The sequence below is a fragment of the Mesoplodon bidens genome (genome assembly GCF_964165515.1).
Source record: "Mesoplodon bidens genome assembly, chromosome: 11".
Lineage (NCBI taxonomy): Eukaryota > Metazoa > Chordata > Mammalia > Artiodactyla > Ziphiidae > Mesoplodon > Mesoplodon bidens.
The window spans coordinates 62175221-62194506 of NC_138167.1; the positions used below are offsets into that span (position 1 = coordinate 62175221).

At 55.7% G+C, this 19286-nt stretch overlaps 1 protein-coding gene across 1 annotated transcript in view; it reads right to left on the reverse strand.

Annotated features, from left to right (window-relative positions):
* The window catches only part of LOC308625748 (rho GTPase-activating protein 8-like), a gene marked incomplete at its 3' end in the record, with an annotated part of 64418 nt that overhangs the window by 26852 nt on the left and 18280 nt on the right, over positions 1 to 19286 (reverse strand). Inside the window, 4 exon segments of the mRNA XM_081250237.1 lie at positions 2519 to 2605; positions 7506 to 7637; positions 12136 to 12164; positions 12167 to 12225. Of these exon segments, the coding sequence (XP_081106363.1) occupies positions 2519 to 2605; positions 7506 to 7637; positions 12136 to 12164; positions 12167 to 12225 (307 nt within the window).

Sequence of the window (19286 nt, forward strand, 5' to 3'; positions counted from 1 at the left end):
GGTGACAGATGGTCGAGGGCAGCCCACAGGCAAGCCCGGGAGGTCTGGCTCCGGACCCACCATATCACCTAGGCTGCCACGCTGCAACACAGCAAAAGCAGGTGGTTTTTTCCCCAAGAACTTTACAGGTTTCTAGGAATCTTGGAGCTTTTCTAAGGTGAATAACAGCTCCAGTAAACAGAACATCTGAACTATCTTCTTGGGCAGCAGGGTAACCAGGACTGGCTTTCTCGCTTCGTCCGCTACGGCACCAGCGTGCTGGTCCTGGTTAAACTAAACAGAAGAACAGAAGTCCACCTTCCCAGCAGGTATGTGTCTGCAGCGCAGGCACCCACGTAGGAAAGCAGGCAGGGAATTCTAGTAAAATGAAACGAGCTCTCTGGCCACAAAAATCGCCCTCTGTGTTAAGTCCACTGTTCCAGGAATTCTCTGAGTGGAGCTTGTAGATCCGAGAATCGCGTGACCCTCTCTTGGGACCACACGGCCAGGCTCTCTGGGATAAGGAAGGGCTCAGACCCCTGGCGGGGCAGCCCTTGGACCTCGACTGCATCACCTCCTAAGAAGCTTCAGTTCCAGAAAGAGATCGGACTTAAGCCTTCCGCGGCTTCCCGATCTGGCCTGAGGGTTGCAGCAGGATTTATTAACAGGAAGAGCATCCCAGAGCTCCCCAGAAGCCCTTCCTCAAAGCGGGGATTCTGCGTAGCCTGGAAAATACACACCTGCTTGCATGTGCAGGGCTCAGGAGTCTGCATGTTGAAGGGGGCAGTGGGGGGCACAGGGTTCCTCTGGTAAGTCCCTGCTCAAGTCCCAGAGCTGGCCCAGAGAGCGGAGGGGGCTCAGGAGGCAGCTTCGGGCCCTGGACAGCGATCTGGGGTCACAGAAGGGATGTGTGCGCACGTGTGAGCGTGGGTACGTGTGTACTCGCTCGCTAAGTGAGAAGCGAGCGGGTTGATGAGACCCTGAGCGGTGCCAGAGTACGAATGCTGCAAGAGTGGCCCGTGGAGAGGCCGGGTGCATGAGGGTCCTGTGGCCACTGGAATAATCACAAACCTAACAGCTTAAAACGACACAAGCTTATCCTACAGGCTTGGGGGTCAGAACCCCAACACAGGTCTCACCTGGGTGTCCCAACCTCCCTCGTGCCCTGTCGGAACCTCCTGCACTGGGAGCCCCTCCCTCTGGCAGGCACAGGGCCGGAGCCGCTGTGAGAAAACCACGTCTGTGGGCCTCGTTATCATGGCGTGGTGCCATGCAAACAGTTTGTGCCAAGTGCATACAGTCAAAATGGAGAGAAAAGGGACTTCCCTGGTGGCACAGTGGTTAAGAATCAGCCTGCCGATGCAGGGGACATGGGTTTGAGCCCTGGTCCGGGAAGATCCCACATGCCGCGGAGCAGCTAAGCCCGTGCACCACAACTACTGAGCCTGAGCTCTAGAGTCCACGAGCCACAACTACTGTGCCCGCGTGCCACAACTACTGAAGCCCACGCGCCTAGAGCCTGTGCTCCACAACAAGAGAAGCCACCACAATGAGAAGCCTGCGCACTGCATCGAAGAGTAGTCCCCGCTCGCCTCAACTAGAGAAAGCCCGCGTGCAGCAATGAAGACCCAACGCAGCCAAAAGTAAATACATAAATAAATTTATTTTTTAAAAAATGGAGGGAAAGAGGAGGTGCCGTGTGGACCTGGCAGAGCCCCTCACCACCCCCGCCACTGCTTCCTGAGTCTGAGGAAGAAATCGTCCCGAGGAAAGAGTCAGGATGAGAAGGAGGCAGGTTGAAGCCACGGCTCCGGCTTTCTGTCGGGCGTGTGCGGGGAAGGGCCGACTCAGCGGGCCTGCGCTGCCCAAACTCGCTCGTCTCAAAGAGAGGACGACCCCTGACCAGCTCCCGGGAGGTGACCCCTACGCCCTTGAGATATCCTGGCTGATGACAGCGTCTCTGTACCTGGGCCTGGGGTTGTTTGTGCCAATGTGATTTATGGCGGCGCCTTGGGCCACACTGTAGCCGTCTAAGTGACGGGACGCAGGGCTCAGGCCAGCTTCCTGGGTGAGCAACACTCTGCCCCAGACACACGTCGTGGCCAGGGGACTGAGCCGGCCTGAGCGATCCCCCCACCGGCCCCCCGCAGAAGACGGGGAGCAGCGGGGAACAGGGCCCGGGCTGCCCGCACGCCACCACGTGCCTTTCCCAGACTCTACCCGGATCCTGTCTCTGTAAAGATCAGAACTATGAGTGTGACGGCTTTCCTGAGTTCTGGGGGTCCTCGTGGGGAGTCCCTGAGCCTAAGGGTGGTCTCAGGACCCCCGACACAGGTGCATACATAACGTGGGTGCTCAGGCCGTGGGGGGATTGAAAATACCAGGCACAGGAGCCAGTGCTCCCGTTCATGACCATCAGCCCTGCGACCCGCCATAGCCACGGGGTAGGCGGGTACCCAGAGACAGAACCTCCCCAGTGCCTGGGCGGGGAAGGCCGTCCCCTCCCCACCGCCAGATCCCCACAGAGAGCGGCCCATACCTGATGAGGGGTTTGAGGATATTCCACGGGGCTTTGATGAAGTTGGTGGGGTGCACGACACAGAGGGCCTTCAAGTTCTTTTTGCACCTAAGGTGGGAGAGTGAGATGACTTCAGAGAACGAGGACACAGACACACCCTGAGCTGAGTAACCGCGAAGCCGTGGCATCAGCGGTGAGTCTCAGAACCTTCCATTTCTTGACAGCCAATTTAAGGGCATAGAACCAAGAACAGAAGGAGAAAGCAGGACCCCATGCCCGCCACTGGCAGTGTGCACACAGCACTTTACATTTTGCAAAGTGTACAGAGCCCCACTTACAGGTGCTCACGCTGGGGCTGGGGGCAGGGAAAAACTCAGTGGCAACTTGGCAACAGCCCCTCTTCTGCTGGGAATTGACCCCGGGCGAGGGTGGAGCCATGGCCAACCACCCCCACCCCCACCACACGACAGCGCTAGGCAGCCACTTCAACGAGGCCCATCTTAGCTTGCTTCCCTCCCTCCTTCCTGAATAATTGAGTCCAGAGCCGTCAGGCCAAGCCAAGAAGGCTGGCATCCACCAGGGCAGGAGGGAGGCAGTGGGCACGTCGGGGCCTGCTAGGGCCAGCAAGGGGCCGGTGGCCTGGCAGGGAGGGAGTCCTTGTCCAAGGAGGGCGGAGGGCTGGGAGGTCCACACTGGGGTCAGCCAGGGACACCCTCAAGCCGGCTCTTCCCACTTACAAGAGCCGACTGTCAGAATTTCTGCAATTTGGGGAGCCAGTTGCGAAAAACAGCCATTATTCAATAATATCAACTTATGGGGCTTCCCTCGTGGCGCAGTGGTTAAGAATCCACCTGCCAAGGCAGGGGACACGGGTTCAAGCCCTGGCCAGGGAAGATCCCACATGCCGCGGGGCAACTAAGCCCGTGCACCACGACTACTGAAGCCCGCATGCCTATAGCCGTGCTCTGCAGCAAGAGAAGCCCCGCAGTGAGAAGCCCACACACCGCAATAAAGAGCAGCCCCCGCTCGCTGCAACTAGAGAAAGCCTACGTGCAGCAACGAAGACCCAAGGCAGCCAAAGATAAATAAATAAATAAATTTATAAAATAATAATAATATCAACTTACAATTAAGTAAATCGTATTAAACACATAGGTCATAAATGTTCCAACCTCGTCAATTCCTGATCACTTTACTACATTTACTATTCCCTGTGCCCCTGAGCTGTTTTGCCTGTTGCATCCAAGGGATGGAAGGCCCCACAAAGGTGATGGCCACCCATTTCCTCCCAGTCTCTGTCCAGTGGGGTCAGGCTGGCTGCTTGGCACTGGCCACAGTGGCAGAAGTGACACCATGGAAATCTGCAAATGTTACAAATCGGTCTCCCCAGCCCCCCAGGAGCTGGTTAGTAAGCCAGACGGAGGGAGGGGGGTGGCAGGGAGTGGCAAAGCCCCAGCAAGAGGTGTCTGGGCCCAGGCAGGGTGAGGACGGTGGTGGCCGAGCACTGGAGCCAGAGGGCCGAGAGGGGACCCAACGTTCGCAGCCACGTGTGGAAGCAGGAAGGTGGTGGTGACAGTGGCCTGGTGCGGGCGTCAGCGCAGGGGGAGTGGGCAGGAGCTGTGCAGGGGCAGGGCAGCCCGAGCGGTAACAGAGCCTCAGTGAGTGAGAGGCGGCCAAGCAGATTAGTCAAATGTGGGCCAAGTAAGGGCATCTCAGAGAAGAGATGTTCCAAATGCAGAAAGGGAGAAAACCAGAACGAACCCACCCTGCAGGGAAGGACAGGAACTAGTATAGATGTCGGTGTGAACGCACAGGTACCAGTAGGAATAGGTAAGTGTGAACATGAAGACCAATGTTGATGTGTGTGGGTACGTATGTCCATGTATGTATACACACACACACACGCACGCACATGCACACACACACCAACTGTCCACTGACTAGCCTGGGAGCCCTAATGCCCTGACAGCAGCTAACACACTGCTTCCAGGGCCAGGTCCCTAGGAGCTTCCTCCCCTAAGAGGAACCAGGGCCCCAGAGAAATGGCGGATTCCCAGGCTGGGTGAGGACAATGTAAGATGTGCCTGGAGCATCTCGTTGTTCTAGAAAGCAAAGAAAGTGCTTGGAGGGATGGGCACGTGTCTGAGGGACACAGGAGCCAGGCTGGAGCCCACTGGGCCAAATTTGAACAATTTGAGCATTAAGATAAATATAGTCATGGATTATAGCCCATTGAATAAAATGGGAAATCACATGTCCATATTGATATAAATAAACCAGAAGGGAAAGCTCTTCCTTACAGTAAAATGCCAATTAAGAGTCCCAATCACCGTTTGGCACCCATCTTAGTAATACTTAAGGCAAGAAATGGCAATGGAGGGCTTCCCTGGTGGCGCAGTGGTTGAGAGTCCGCCTGCCGATGCAGGGGACACGGGTTCGTGTCCCGGTCCGGGAGGATCCCACACGCCGTGGAGCGGCTGGACCCGTGAGCCATGGCTGCTGAGCCTGCACGTCAGGAGCCTGTGCTCCGCAACGGGAGAGGCCACAACAGTGAGAGGCCCGCGTACCGCAAAAAAAAAGAAAAAAAGAAAAAATGGCAATGGAGGTGACAGCTAGCACATAAAACTGTGATGAGGAGCAGGATATTTATAGAGTCTCAAAGTATCTCCCAAACGAATACTAATTAATTACAAAAAGAAAAGCTTGCAATTGGGAGGAGAGCAGTTGCAGTGACTTCTGGGTGGTCCAGGGACCCAGAGCACAGCTGCTGCAAAGTCCGTCCCTACAGGAAGGTGGCCTCCCTCAGGTGCCCCCCATGGCAGGAGCTCCTTAGCAAAGGCAAGCTCTCCTGGAAGGGGGTCACGTACATTCCTGTGTGGATGGTTCTCTCTTAAAGGAGCAACCTGGCAGAACAATCAGTGAGAACAGAAGATGAGAGGTCAACAGCAGAGAGAACAGAAAAGGATGCAGGATACCCACCAGGGTGCAGTGATGGCAGATGGAAAATCCTCGCTGTGTAAAGCTCATCAAATTCGATTTGGAGTGCCGCTTACATACCTTCAGTGATGGGGAACTCACTGCCTCCAGCAGCTACTCCACTGTCAGATGGTTTTGAAGCCTAGGATGCCCTCCTTTTGGCTTCCATCAAGCCAAGGTCTGTAATCCTACCCGGGCCCCCAGACCACCTTTGAGGGGTGTGGGAGAGACACAGAACAAGTTCACCTCCTTCCATTTGAAAATGTATCTGTTTCAAGACAGGGCTACATACACATACCCTTCTGCTGTCAGGCTGAGCTTCTGGAAAGGGCCACCTTGAACATGTCACTTGCTTTTCCTCAAGAACCTTACTTGGCTCCCCACTGCCTCCCAAACAAAGCCTGGCCTCCTTAGCACGCCCCCTACCCCTTGCCGCCTCCCTCCATGGTTTCCCGTGTGAACCCTCTAGTCCAGCCCTCCCACCCACAGAGCCTCAGCCCACCTTCCTCTTTCTTGTGTCTGCCACCTAGCAACAGCCTGCCCATCACTCTAGGGGCCACTCAAAGGCTGCCTCCGCCATGCAGCCTCTCCAATTGCCCCAGCTGGAAGGTTGGTACTCACCGCTGGCCTCACCTCTCTCCTCCATCCTCCCGTCCAACATTTAATGAGAGGCTGCCACATGCAGACCCTTTTCCACGTCCAAGGGATGCAGAGATGGGTCAGGGGGTTGCAGCCAGACACAGGAGGCAGACTTGTTCACAAATGCACTGTTTTGCAGGTACATTTTCTGCTCAGGGACAGTGAGGCCGCGGGGGAGGGGCCATTGATTCTCCTGGGACAACCCAGGAAGGCTTCATGGGGGAGGGCAGAGCTGGGCTCTGGTCGTCTCTGACTGCCCCGCAGGGCCAGCACATACAGTGCCAGATACATGACTGCAAAGTGAAGCAACAAAACTTTCCCTACGACAGAGGACAGAAAACCAAGAAATTCCTCTAAAGGTTTGATCAACAGTGACAGCAGGACCCGAAAGGCAGTCAGGAGGCAGGGCTTTGGGAAATCAGGCGCTGCCTGCCACTGCTTCACTGACTCAAATGTCTGTTAGGAAGATTTCCCATACAGGTTTGAAAGGACTTGGAAGAAGGAAAAGCCAGAGGAATGCAGGATTTCAACATGAGCGCCCAGCAGGGCCACCTATTAGCCAAATACACTGCAAAGTTGACTGCCATGCAAGACGTCACTCGGAAAAAACCCCACCAGCTCCAGGCTGTCCCCAGCTCGTGCGCAGCATGGGGTGAGAGAGTAGGAGGGGGGACGGGGTCTCGGCTGAGGTCCCAGCCCTGCTGCACACCTGCTGAGGGACCTGGGGGAGACACCTGCTGCCTGGGGCACGTGTATCCTCATCTGTAACACGTGTGTCCACCTCACTGACACGAGACACCAGAAAGCCCCTTGCAAACTGTAAAGTGCTGCGCAGGTGTAAAGGTACTTGAAGGACAGTGTACTGTTGTATTTCTTTGCCAACAAGTCAGTGGGTCAGGGTCAGTAATTTAGTGTAGCTAAGCCCAGTCCAGCCTGAGCCTGCTTTTGTACAGCCCACAAGCTGAGAATGGCTTTACATTTTTAATGGTTGAAAGAAATTAAAAGAATAATATTTCATGATATGTGAAAATGACATGACATTCACATTGCAGGGTCCATAAATAAATAGTTCCGCCTATTTGTTTATGTATGGTCTTCGGCTGCTTCCAGAATTTACGGCAGAGTCGAGAGGTTGCGACAAGCCGAGACGCAGTGGTCCCCAAAGCCAAGACGCTGACTGTCTAGCCCTTTCAGAACGTGTGTGCCCACCCTGCCCCAGATGACAACGGTGGACAGAGGCCCGTGGCCCTGAAGGGAGGTCAACCTAACGCCCCTCCTGGCCCTCGGTATCCCGCCCTCCCCCACTGCACAGCCATGACCCCTCCTGTCACCTGAGCCTCCCCCTCACTCAGTCTGCACCCTGATGTCTCCCCCAAAGCTGGAGGACACCCACCTCCTGTCAAACTCTTTGTAGGCGCTCTGGAGCCAGCCCAGGGATGGCTTGTTCTGGCTGTTCAGCCCATAGTGGAAGTGGATGATGGTGTAATCGCTCTCCACGTACTGGTCCAGCGTGTACTTCGAATACCTGGGCACAAAGCACAGGATGCAGTTATGAAAATCTCACCATCGCTGAAACCAAATATGCCTTCCCCATAATGGAAACTATGGTCACCCAGTGGGTGCCAGCACCAGGCCATCTGGGGACATGTCCATGGCAACACTCAGAATCCACATGCAGGGGGGCCCAGTCCTCATTTCTTAGATGACAACTGAGGCTCAGAGACATTAAGTAGCTTACGTAAGTTCACACAGCCAGTGAGTGGATGTGGTGGCCTGACTACGGCCCCCAAAAGACATCCTCGTCAAATCCCCAGAACCCATGAATGTGGCCTTACTTGGAAAAGAGTCTTAGAAGGTGTGATTAAGATAAGGATCTTGAGAAGAGGAGTTTATCCTGGATTATACAGGAGGGTGCTGACTGCAATCACTCGTATCCTGAGAAGATGGCTGTAAAGAGTGAAAGTCACGGAGGGGAGACAGCCATGTGAAGACAAGAGGCAGAGTACAGAGGGATGTGGCCACCAGCCCGGGAGGGTGAAGGGTGGCCGACAGCCACCAGAAGCTAGAAGGGGCAAGGAAGGCTCCTCCCCTGGAGGCGGAGCTCCCTCTAGGACTGCAGGCCTGAGGACACCTTGCTTTCAGACTCCTGGACCCCAGGACAGTGGGAGAATAAATTTGTTGTTTCACGCCACCCAGTTTTGGGTAATTTATTATAAGGGCCACAGGACACTAACACAGAGGATGAACTGGGATTCAAACCCGGGACTAACTCCGTCCCTCCACCTCAGACTCCCTGCTGTTCTGCTGTATTTCTAGAAGCAAGCAGCTCCTTCTTTCCAGATTAGCTTACGTTTTTAATTTTTACTGGAAAGCAGATCCTGGCTCTGCACAGCTTCTGTCATTTGACCTCACAGGATAAGCTCTACAAATCCAGTGATCACTTCTCAGGGCTGCAGAGCCCTGCTCCTTCCCGGCCACGCCTACGTGACCCGCTTAAAAATACCTCATCCGGCCACCTGTAGATGAGCTGCAGAAGGGCCATTCCTGAGCCCATCAGCACTCTGGCTCCCGACCTCCAGCTGGTCCGGCCAAGTTCTCGCATGTCACGTCACCCGAGTCATTCATTACCTAGAAGCGCATCCCGTAATGAATCCAGCCTGGTGCTCCAGGAATTCAGGCCTGGCTTCTCCAAGTTTGTGGTGGGACCACAGCTGCCTTCACTGTGAGCCGTGCCAACGCGGCCCGCCGGAGCTCTGGGGTCCACAGTGTGGGCTGGGTGCTCGGGTGGACAAGCCCCCCAGAACTGCTTGAGGAGAAGACCCCAGCAGCCTCCGCCATCTGCCAGCATTCGGCCACCTGCACAGCCGGGACAATGCAGTAGGACCTTTTCCTTGCTCAAAAGGATGTCAGCATCTCCTTAGCTGGTTTGATTTCTAAACAACATCAGAGTACCCTCCACCCAAAGCACTGACTATGTGACCTGCAGGCCCTTGCACGTACTTACCCATTTATTTAATCCTCACAACAACCCCATGAGGCAGGTACTAACATGCCCATTTTACAGAGGAGCCAGCTGAGGCTGGCAGAGGAGAACCAGTAAGAGGCAGAGCCAGGATCCGAAGGGAGCAGCCTGGCTCCAGAGTTCACCCTCTGACCCACACTGTCCTGCCCCCAGAAAGCCACGTACCCCCAGCCATCATCGGCTTTGATGTAAAAATGATGTGAAGCTGACCTCATGCAGTACGTGGTTTGGGTTCAGCGATGTGGAAGCAACTTCAATGCCCAGACTCACCCGGGCACAGGTCCTTTGGACCAAGCCCTCAGGGACAATTCACTGAGCCCATCCTCCCCTGGACAGAACCCAGATGGAGATCTCTGACTTCACACAGAGAGTCCTTGAGCCGTTGAGAACGCCTCCTCATTCCTGAAAGGATGGTCGCTCTTGCATTTCTCAACTTTTTCAAGAAAGGAGAAATAGGAAGATGTCCTTGCCCAGCTCCCTTATCCACACTGGACACTTGTGGCAAAAGCAGGCACCTCTCCCCTGCCCCCGGGTTCTGCCCACAACGTGCCGAGTTTTTCTTGGGATCTCAACATGTCTGCGTGCGTGCTCAGCATAGGAAGTCATGAACTAAATCACTGGTTGAGCTTCAAGGACAAGGACTGATTTCTTCACCCATCTCAGAAGTAGGAGCGCACATCTGGCCACAGGAAAGCCACCCACTTGGATGGGGAGAGGGAGGATGATGTCCATGGTGTCACTTTTTCCCCGAAAAGCCATGGAAAAGACTAAGCATTAGGGCTCATCCTATCATGGCCAAGAAGCCCATAGAGCACCTCTGAGTCAGGTAGAAACAGGCACTCCTTCCTCCAGGCAGACGCCTTCCAGCGCTAGGTGAGAAGAGACCCGCTTGATAGTAGCCCTTCATGTCAATGCCCTTGGGCAGTGAACAACCTACACAACTGTTCACAGTGGCCATGCTTACCACTTTCATCTGGTGGTGAAGGTTTCTGAGGCAGGTGCCTGGAAAGAGCACATTGTATCAGTTGTTGTCAGAGGAACTTTTTTTTGGATTGAGGTGAAGTTCTTAACATTAACCATCTTAAAGTGAACAATCCAGTGACATTTAGTACATTCACAACATTGTGCAATCACAACCTCCATCCAGTTCCAAAACCTTCTCTTTGCCCCAAAGAAAGCCCATACCCATTAGGCAATCATTCTTCCTTCCCTGCCCCGCCACTGCCAGTAACCCCACCTGCTTTCTGTCTGTCGGGGGTACTTCTGTCTTTACAAGAAAACAAATCCTCAACTCATCCCTGGCCCAGCAGTGGTACCCTCGGTGAGAGTTGACCCACAGGTCATGGATTATTTGATGCCACAAAAGGAATAATCTGGCAATGGAACGTGCCCAATCTCAGAGGGCCGCAGGATACGAATTCTCCGGGATCGGGCATCCTCTGTCTTGTGTGCTCCGTAAACACAGAGTGGGCTGAGAGCAGTGTCAGCTGCTCAGGAGGAGGGGGTGGGGCGCCTCCTGGGAGGGCAGCTCACCGGCCGGGGTAATGGGCTGCCTCCGCGGCCAAGCCCATCACTCGGCAGCAGAAGTGGCTAAAGACCCTCTGGGCATCCGCTACCGGCAAGGCTCTTGCTGTCGCCGTTCTATCTTCAGCGGCTCTTGGAAGATTCTTTAACAAACTAGGTCGGATGCCTGGGTCAGGGGGATTCTCATGAAACAAGCAGCCCAAAGGCTTCCAGATGCTCCTATGATCCAACTGTACCTCTGTTCACTTTGAGCTGAGGGCCCCAGGCCATGGCCTCTGGGCACCACGCTGTGGGTGGACAAGCGGGGCTTCCACGGTCGAGAGGGAAGCAGCTCTGGAAGCAGCCCTGGCAGAGCCCCCGGTGCTGTGGCCCCCGAGCCGGCCCAGCAGCGGGCGAGTCTGTCCCCGGCCAGCCTTTCCTCCTCTCTGTCCCTCACAAGGGGACACAAACATTTCCAGGGATGCCCAGACATGGGCTGGGGTTAGGCTACTTGAGTGAAACGCAAGTCGGCACGTTGTCAGGGACCACAGTCTGAGGCCCGGAGCGCCCACACCAGCCCCACGGGTGCAAGAATGTCCCAAACGAGGGACACGAGTCACACGGGTACCTGGCCTCTGCAGGTAACCTGAGCGAGGACTCGACCCCCAGCAAGAGCTGCTGGGCAGGAGGGCACTTCGCTTGATTTCAAGCAGCCTTGGTGGCCCAGGACCAGGAGCTGCCCTCCTCCCCAGGCCAAGCTTGTCACCAGACCTGAGGCCGCCTGCTCACCTGGGTGACTCTGGGCTGCAGTCGGGACTTTGGCAGCTCTCAGGACACCCGAGGGACCCGGCCAGGGAGGAGGCCCCGGGGGCAGCGTGGCCGCACAGAGCGCGCAGCCCCAGCAGAGAGGGGCAGGATGGAGGAGGGGTGAGGGCAGCTGAGGCCATGGCAGGTGAGTGGGAGGCGCTGCCTTCTGAGCAGCAGGAAATGAAGCAAGCGCAGAGGGCGGCCTGTGTGGCTTTGAGAGGGAGGCCGTGAGGGAGGGAGGGAGGAGGCCTCAAAGGGCCCTGAGGGAGCTCCCTGGTGGCTTAGTGGTTAAGATGCCAGGGTTTCACTGCCGTGGCCGGGGATTCAATCCCTGGTTGGGGAACTGAGATCCCGCAAGCCGCATGGCGAGACCAAATAAATTAATTAATTACAAAATAAAAGGGCCCTGAGTCCAGAGTTCAAGTCTGTGGACCTAAAGCCACCCAAGGCGGGGGGAAGACATCAGTCCTGCGGGTGGGACTGGTGACCTGGCACTGACGTGACATCCACCTGAGGACCTGCTAGTCAGTCTGTCTGTTAGCCTGTGACCTGGCATATCCGCTCTGTGCTGAGAGTGACGGAGAGGCACCTGCACAGGGAGGGGGACACACACGGGAGTGGGGTGGGGAGGGTGGCCTTCAGAGGGGGTGTGTTCAAGGGGGTGTGTGGAGGGGGCACAGGGCAGACTTAGCCCAGCAGCCGCCTGTGGTTGAGCTCGCGAGGGTTGGGGGCATCTGGCAGCAGCAGAGTGTGATGACTTGTCTTCCGAGGTGGTCCTCCCCTGCAGGGCAGACAGCCATGAGCCCTGGTCCCAGCACGGACACCCAAGTCTGCTGTCTCTTGCCACAGCTGGGGGCGAGCCCAGAAAACAGCAGCCTCTGGACCAGCCCACCTGAGCCAAGAGGCACGGGAGGCTACAGTGAGGTGGTGGCCGCACCTGCTGGACGGGCACCTACTACCTGACACTCCAGGTACCTTAGCCAAGGTAACCTTCACCACCACCTGCATCCCCAGAGCGCAGGCTTGCTGCCCGTACCTGTGGCTCGGACGGCGTCCAGCAATCATTTACTGATTGACGGGCGGACTGGTTATAGGAAGAGTATCAGAACCTGGAGAAAATAGAAGGGTGCCCCTCCAGCAATGTACGCGATTCTGAACTCACTTTAACTCACAGTGAACAAGTATTTACAACTGTTCTCAGACATTTACTTAAAATGAGAAGAATGACAGCCGAGCATCCTCATCACCGGCCAGCTCTGAAGGGCGAGTCAAGATCACACACATGCGCACACACTCACACGTGCAGACACACACACATCACGTGCCCTCAGAGTCCCGCCTGCTGCCCCGCCAGGACAGCCATTGGTTATTTATGACACGTCAGCTTCTCCCGGGAGCCTGCAAGCCACTGGGACGTTCAGAATTCGACAGCCATTTCGGTTTCCAAAGACAGCGGCCTTTTCACAGGTTCCTTGAGAATTCTGGTCATGGTTTCTGTTTGTTTAGAAAGCTCCTGTTGAAAGTGCTGCGCTGGAATCCACACATTTATCTGCTTTCCTTGCCAGATGGGCATTTTCGGGCACAAAAACCTTCGATGGCTATGCCTGGAAGTACAAAGTGTTTTCCAAACAGTGTTTCTACCATCTTGGAGGCCAGGATTCCACGGCTCACCTGAGCCTGTGCTCATCTGCGAGAGGGAAGGGAAAAGGATGACTTTGCTTCTGAAGATATGAATTGTTTGTGCAGCTACTGAAGGAACATGGAATTGAATGACCCTGGGGCTGAAAGGGAAGTCAATATCCATGTTGAAATGTCGAAAACAAAAAAATGAGGAGCATTTTTAGCACTGGAATCAGACCAAGTGGAGAGTCTCGGGGACGTGCTAAGTGGTTTGGTGAACGGAAGACCAGCCCTGGAGCGAAAAGACCAGGTATGGCCCCTGCCTGGCCCCATGGTCCAGGGGAAAGGACAGGGACAGCGTGGGGGGAGTGTCTGCCCAGCTCTGTGAACCCCTCTCTGAGAACCAGCCAGGGCTCTATCAGCCACGTCCACATCTGCAGTGACTTCACAGGTGGGGGCTGCTGTCCGCCCCAGGCCGGCCCTCACTTCAGACACCAGCTATGTGTCAGGGGTCCCCAGGCCACCCCACTTCTGACCAGCTGCCTATAGATTCGGAGCTTCTCACTACCCGCCTCACAACAGATAATTCATCGGCTCACAGAACTTGGGAAAGCGCTATACTTACAATTAGTTTTCTTATAAAGAATACAAATCAGGACCCGGTAAGAAGGGAGATGCACAGGGAGTCAGGTGGGGGGGTCGGGGGTCCTGGCCATGGAACCTGTGTGCCCCCTCCCCATGCAGTCAGGACATTGACCACGCACCATTACCACCAAACAGCTCCACTGAGCTGCTGTGTCCAGTGCAATTGTTGGGGTTTCATTACATAGGCATGACTGGCTGAATCACAATCCAATCAATATGCAGCAACCCATGCATCCACACGTCCATCCATCCATCCATCCATCCATCCATCCATCCATCCATCCATCCACACGTCCATCCATCTATCCAGCCGTCCATCCATCCATCCATCCATCCACACGTCCATCCATCCATCCACACGTCCGTCCATCCATCCATCCGTCTGTCCATCCATCCATCCACACGTCCATCCATCCATCCATCCGTCCATCCACACATCCATCCATCCATTCTATCCATGGGTACTGCTGATTAAATCATCGAGCTGGTTTACTGAGCTTGGTCTCCAGTGCCCCCAAGGCCACAAAGCCCCAACCCTCTAGTCACATGGCGAGTCTCTCCCGCACAGAAGCTCCACCCGGAGTCGTCTCGTGAGCATAACTATCTGGGGGTCCTGCACGAGTCACCCCCAACATAAACTATCACGAATCACTAAGATACTCCTATCACTTGGGAAATTCCAAGGATTGAGAGGCTACCTCCTGGGAACTGGGACAAAGGGCAGACACATTCTTTACTGCAGTGTCCCATGACCCTGCACCCCAGCCCACTGTCCGCTGTGCCAGAGGGGTCTCCACGCACCAGGCTGGCGATGCAGGAAGAGAAGCAGCAGGAACTAGGGCCTCGGACGGGGCACGCCACTGACACGACACACCACTCCCAGCTTCGGGGCCCAAATGAGAGATGGTGGTGGGATGGAGGGAACAAGACTACTGTGACGAGGCGGGCGAGTGACCCTGGGGAGCCTGCAAGGGGGGTCAGGGGTCACTGGAAGGCCCACCCAGGTGCCAGCTGGAGGACGGCCAACGGCAGGATGTCCCGAGTGGAGACTGCCCGGTGGAAGGAAGTGGCGGGAGGCAGACGGAGACCTGCAGGCCAGCGATGGGGGGTGGGGAGCCAGAAGGCCCCCGCAGAGAGCGTGGGTGGCCGGGCCGCTCACTGGGGAGGGAACACAGGAGGAGGCGGTGGGGGGCACTGTGTGGGGCTGTGGACACGGGCTGGGGCTCCACCGAGGACCCCTCAAGGAGGTGATGATGGCCTGGCGGTGGACGAGGGGCTGGGAGGCTGGTGGGAGCAGCTGCCTGGTGTGGTGGGTCGCAGGGAAGAGTGAGGTTCACTGACGAGAACCCCCCACCCTCCGTCTTCTCAGCGCCCTGCTGGCCGCAGTCGAGTGCCCCTGCCCTTGGGTGGGCCCCTGAGAAGAGGAGGGCAGCTGAACGCCCACACCCCGCAGCAGTGAGGGACATCGGGAACAGAGCAGCCCAGCACCCCAGGGACACGGAGAACCTAGGGAGGCGTGGAAAGCTTCACAGAGATGGGGGGATGGGCATGGGGACGTGATGCCCCCGCCAGTGAGGGGCAGCATGGCCACCCCCAGGCCAAGGGCGAGCAGCGGGAAATTCCCAACAAGAAGTCACACATCAGGCTCTCAGAAAACCCGGGGAACCTGGTGTCGAAGAATGAGATGCCTCTGGGTAACGCCAGGACACAGTAGATCTGCAGCAGAGGTCAGTGGCCTCCCCGTACACTTGGGCCCCACTTCCCTCCCACCCACAGTTTCTCAGTTTGCCAGTGGCGGAGGGAGAGGCACCTCAGACCTACTGCTGATGAGGGGGCCCTGTGCTGGCCAGGCGAGGGGACGTGCTCCTGCCCAGAGAATGGATGGGGTGTGGAAACAAGGGCAAAACAGGCAGGTAAGGGTCTGAATGATGAATTCCCCCCCGAAGAGTCTGGACTCAGTTCAGCCAGCAGTGGGGTAGGAGGGGCTCTGGCCAGGCTGTGAGCCCCTCCTGCCCTGCCATCTGCAAACGAAAGTAGGGAGGGTCCCTGGGCAGAGCACAGCATGTGCAAAGGCACTGAGACAGGGACATACAGTATACAAGGCCAGCACCCACGTCGGGCCTGGTTCCTTTCCCCTATGAGCATCCTGTTTACAAAAAACACTGATTTCATTCGATAAACACTTACTGAACATGTACTGTTTGCAAGTCTATCCACTGGCACGAGGCTGAGCTATGGAGGTCAGCTACTCTTTTTTTTTTTTTTTTTTTTTTTTTTTTGTGCGCTACGTGGGTCTCATTGTTATGGCCTCTCCCGCTGCGGAGCACAGGCTCCGGACGCGCAGGCCCAGCGGCCACGGCTCAGGGGCCCAGCCGCTCCGCGGCATGTGGGATCCTCCCAGACCAGGGCCTGAACCCGTGTCCCTCGCATCGGCAGGCGGACTCCCAACCACTGTGCCACCAGGGAAGCCCGAGGTCAGCTACTCTTGAAGGCATTTTACCTCCCCCAAAACTGAAAGGGCAACTCACAGCATTTTCCTTTCACATCATCAGATTTCTAAATGTCCTGCCAGGGCTTCCCTGGTGGCGCAGTGGTTGAGAGTCCGCCTGCCAATGCAGGGGACATGGGTTCGTGCCCCGGTCCGGGAAGATCCCACATGCCACAGAGTAGCTGGGCCCGTGAGCCATGGCTGCTGAGCCTGCGCGTCCAGAGCCTGTGCTCCGCAATGGGAGAGGCCACAAAGGTGAGAGGCCCTTGTACCACAAAAAAAAAAAAAAAAAAAAAAAAGGATTTCCTAAATGTCCTGCCAAATTAATATCACAGCATTATTCAGATTCAACAAACTTTCATGCAGCTTAGAACAAGTGCCACGGTGGGTACATTGGGTTCCTTATGCTGTTCTCTCTACCTCTCATGCATTTGAAAATTTCCATAAAAAAATGTGAAAAAGGAGGGAGGGAGAGAGGAAGAGCCAAGGCTGGGCGCTCTGCCCATCGGGACAGAACCCCTGCCCCACGCACCAGCCGGGCAGCCCTGGGCCAGCCTCTCTGCTCATCTACAACGTGGGGATAAGAGAACTGACTTCGTGGGGAGCAGGAAGGACTAAATCCACAGCTTGAATAAAGCCATGCAGAACTGGCACACAGCAGATGCTCAATAAACGTGACCCGTTACCACGTGTCCGGCAGGGTGGTGGGTGCTTCCAGGTGTGCTGTTTCATTTGCGGGTGAGGAAATCGAGGCCCAGAGAAGCCAAGTGAGCCACCGGCTGGCTTCAAGGGCAGCACCCCCAGCCCGGCCTCCACAGCCTCCTCTGCCCCTGGGACCCCATGTTCCGGGTGGGGAGGCCTTCGCACTCCCGCAGCCCCTGCGTTCAGGCCTCCTCCGCAGCCGTGAGGAGCCCCGGGACCCCCAGCCCTTCTGCTCACTGAGCAGTCGCTGGGCATCTGCCTTAACAACATCAGTCAAGATGAGTTTGGGGCTTCCCTGGTGGCGCAGTAGTTGAGAGTCTGCCTGCCGATGCAGGGGATGCGCGTTCGTGCCCCTGTCCGGGAAGATCCCACATGCCGCGGAGCGGCTGGGGCCGTAAGCCATGGCCGCTGGGCCGGCGCATCCGGAGCCTGTGCTCCGCAACGGGAGAGGCCACAATAGTGAGAGGCCCGCGTACCACAGACAAAAAAAAAAAGAAAAGAAAAAGATGAGTAGATACCCTTGCTGCTCTCTGGCAGCACAGGCCAGTGTATCGAAACGGGCTTCAAGATGACGATATATGGGAGGAAATGAAAACTATCAATAAAATGCAAATTCTACAAGGCCTCGGTTTAACTCACGACCCCTTCTTCTCCCCTCGCTGTTTACAACACGACATTGTTCACTGTCTCCAAGACAGGGGGAGCCCTGTTTATGCATAAAGAAATGATTCCCTGAGCTGAGACTCATGACACGCCCACCACCACCCATTATCGGCTCCGAGAGTAAAGGACGATTAAAACGCGTAATAAAGGCATCAGCGATCTCACTGGGACTAATGTGGGAGTTTGTTTAGATTTTTTTTTTTTAATTTATTTTATTTATTTTTGGCTGCATTGGGTCTTCTTTGCTGCACACGGGCTTTCTCTAGTTGTGGCGAACGGGGGCTACTCTTCGTTGCGGTGCGCAGGCTTCTCATTGTGGTGGCTTCTCTTGTTGCAGAGCACAGGCTCTAGGCACGTGTGCCTCACTAGTTGTGGCACGTGGGCTCAGCAGCTGTGGCTCACGGGCTCCAGAGCGCAGGCTCAGTAGTTGTGGTACATGGGCCTAGTTGCTCTGCGGTATGTGGGATCTTCCCAGACCAGGGCTTGAACCCGTGTCCCCTGTATTGGCAGGTGGATTCTTAACCACTGCGCCACCAGGGAAGCCCTGTTTAGGTTTTTATTTAAGGTTGCTAACTGTTTTTTGCAGGAGTGAAAGGGGATTTGAAGACCCGTTTTGTCTGTGCCCTGTAGGAAATCCCAGCTGGGGTCTGCATGGTTGTGAGGGAAGCTCTGGCTGTGAAGGTGGTGACTTGTCAGTCACCCAGCAGGGCCAGGTCCGGCATGTCCCTCTGTTCTCTCTTCTCTGCCACGCGCCTCTAAGATTATACCTCCCACCACCTCTGATCCTGGGGCAGAACTTTCCCTCTGCACCCTGCTTTCCAACATCTAATGTGCCTCTGAGCTCACAGCCCCGGGCCCAGACTGGAGCTTCAGAAGATGACCACTACTCTTTAAAATATTTTTTATTTTTTATTTTATTTTTTGGCTGTGCCGCAGGGCTTGCAGGATTTTAGTTCCCTGACCAGGGATTGAACCCTGGCCCTCGGCAGCGAGTGCGCACAGTCCTAACCACTGGACCGCCAGGGAATTCCCTAAAATATTTAAATCAACACTATCTTTTTAATTAATTTATTTATTTTTGGCTGCACTGGGTCTTCGTTGCTGCACACGGGTTTTCTCTAGTTGCAGAGAGCGGGGGCTACTCTTCGTTGCGGTGTGCGGGCTTCTCGTTGCAGTGGCTTCTCTTGTTGTGGCTCACGGGCTCTAGAGCACAGGCTCAGTAGTTGTGGCGCATGGGCTCAATTGCTCCACGGCATGTGGGATCTTCCCGGACCAGGGCTCAAACCTGTGTCCCCTGCATTGGCAGGTGGATTCTTAACCACGGTGCCACCAGGGAAGTCCCAACACTATCTTAAGACTTAAAATTCTACAAAGTTTCCATCTGGCCAAATACACAGTCCCTTAAGGTAATAATGAGAGATCATCCAACATAACTTTTTTTTTTTTTTTTTTTTTTTGCTGTACGTGGGCCTCTCACTGCTGTGACCTCTCCCGTTGTGGAGCACAGGCTCCGGACATGCAGGCTCAGCGGCCATGGTACACGGGCCCAGCCACTTCGCGGCACACGAGATCCTCCTGGACCGGGGCACAAACCCGTGACCCCTGCATCGGCAGGCGGACCCCCAACCACTGTGCTGACAGGGAAGCCCCCAACATTACTTTTTGATGAGTCTTTGGCTCTGGCCATGGTCCTGATGTTGAGCCCTGGGGGAGGCGACACCTGG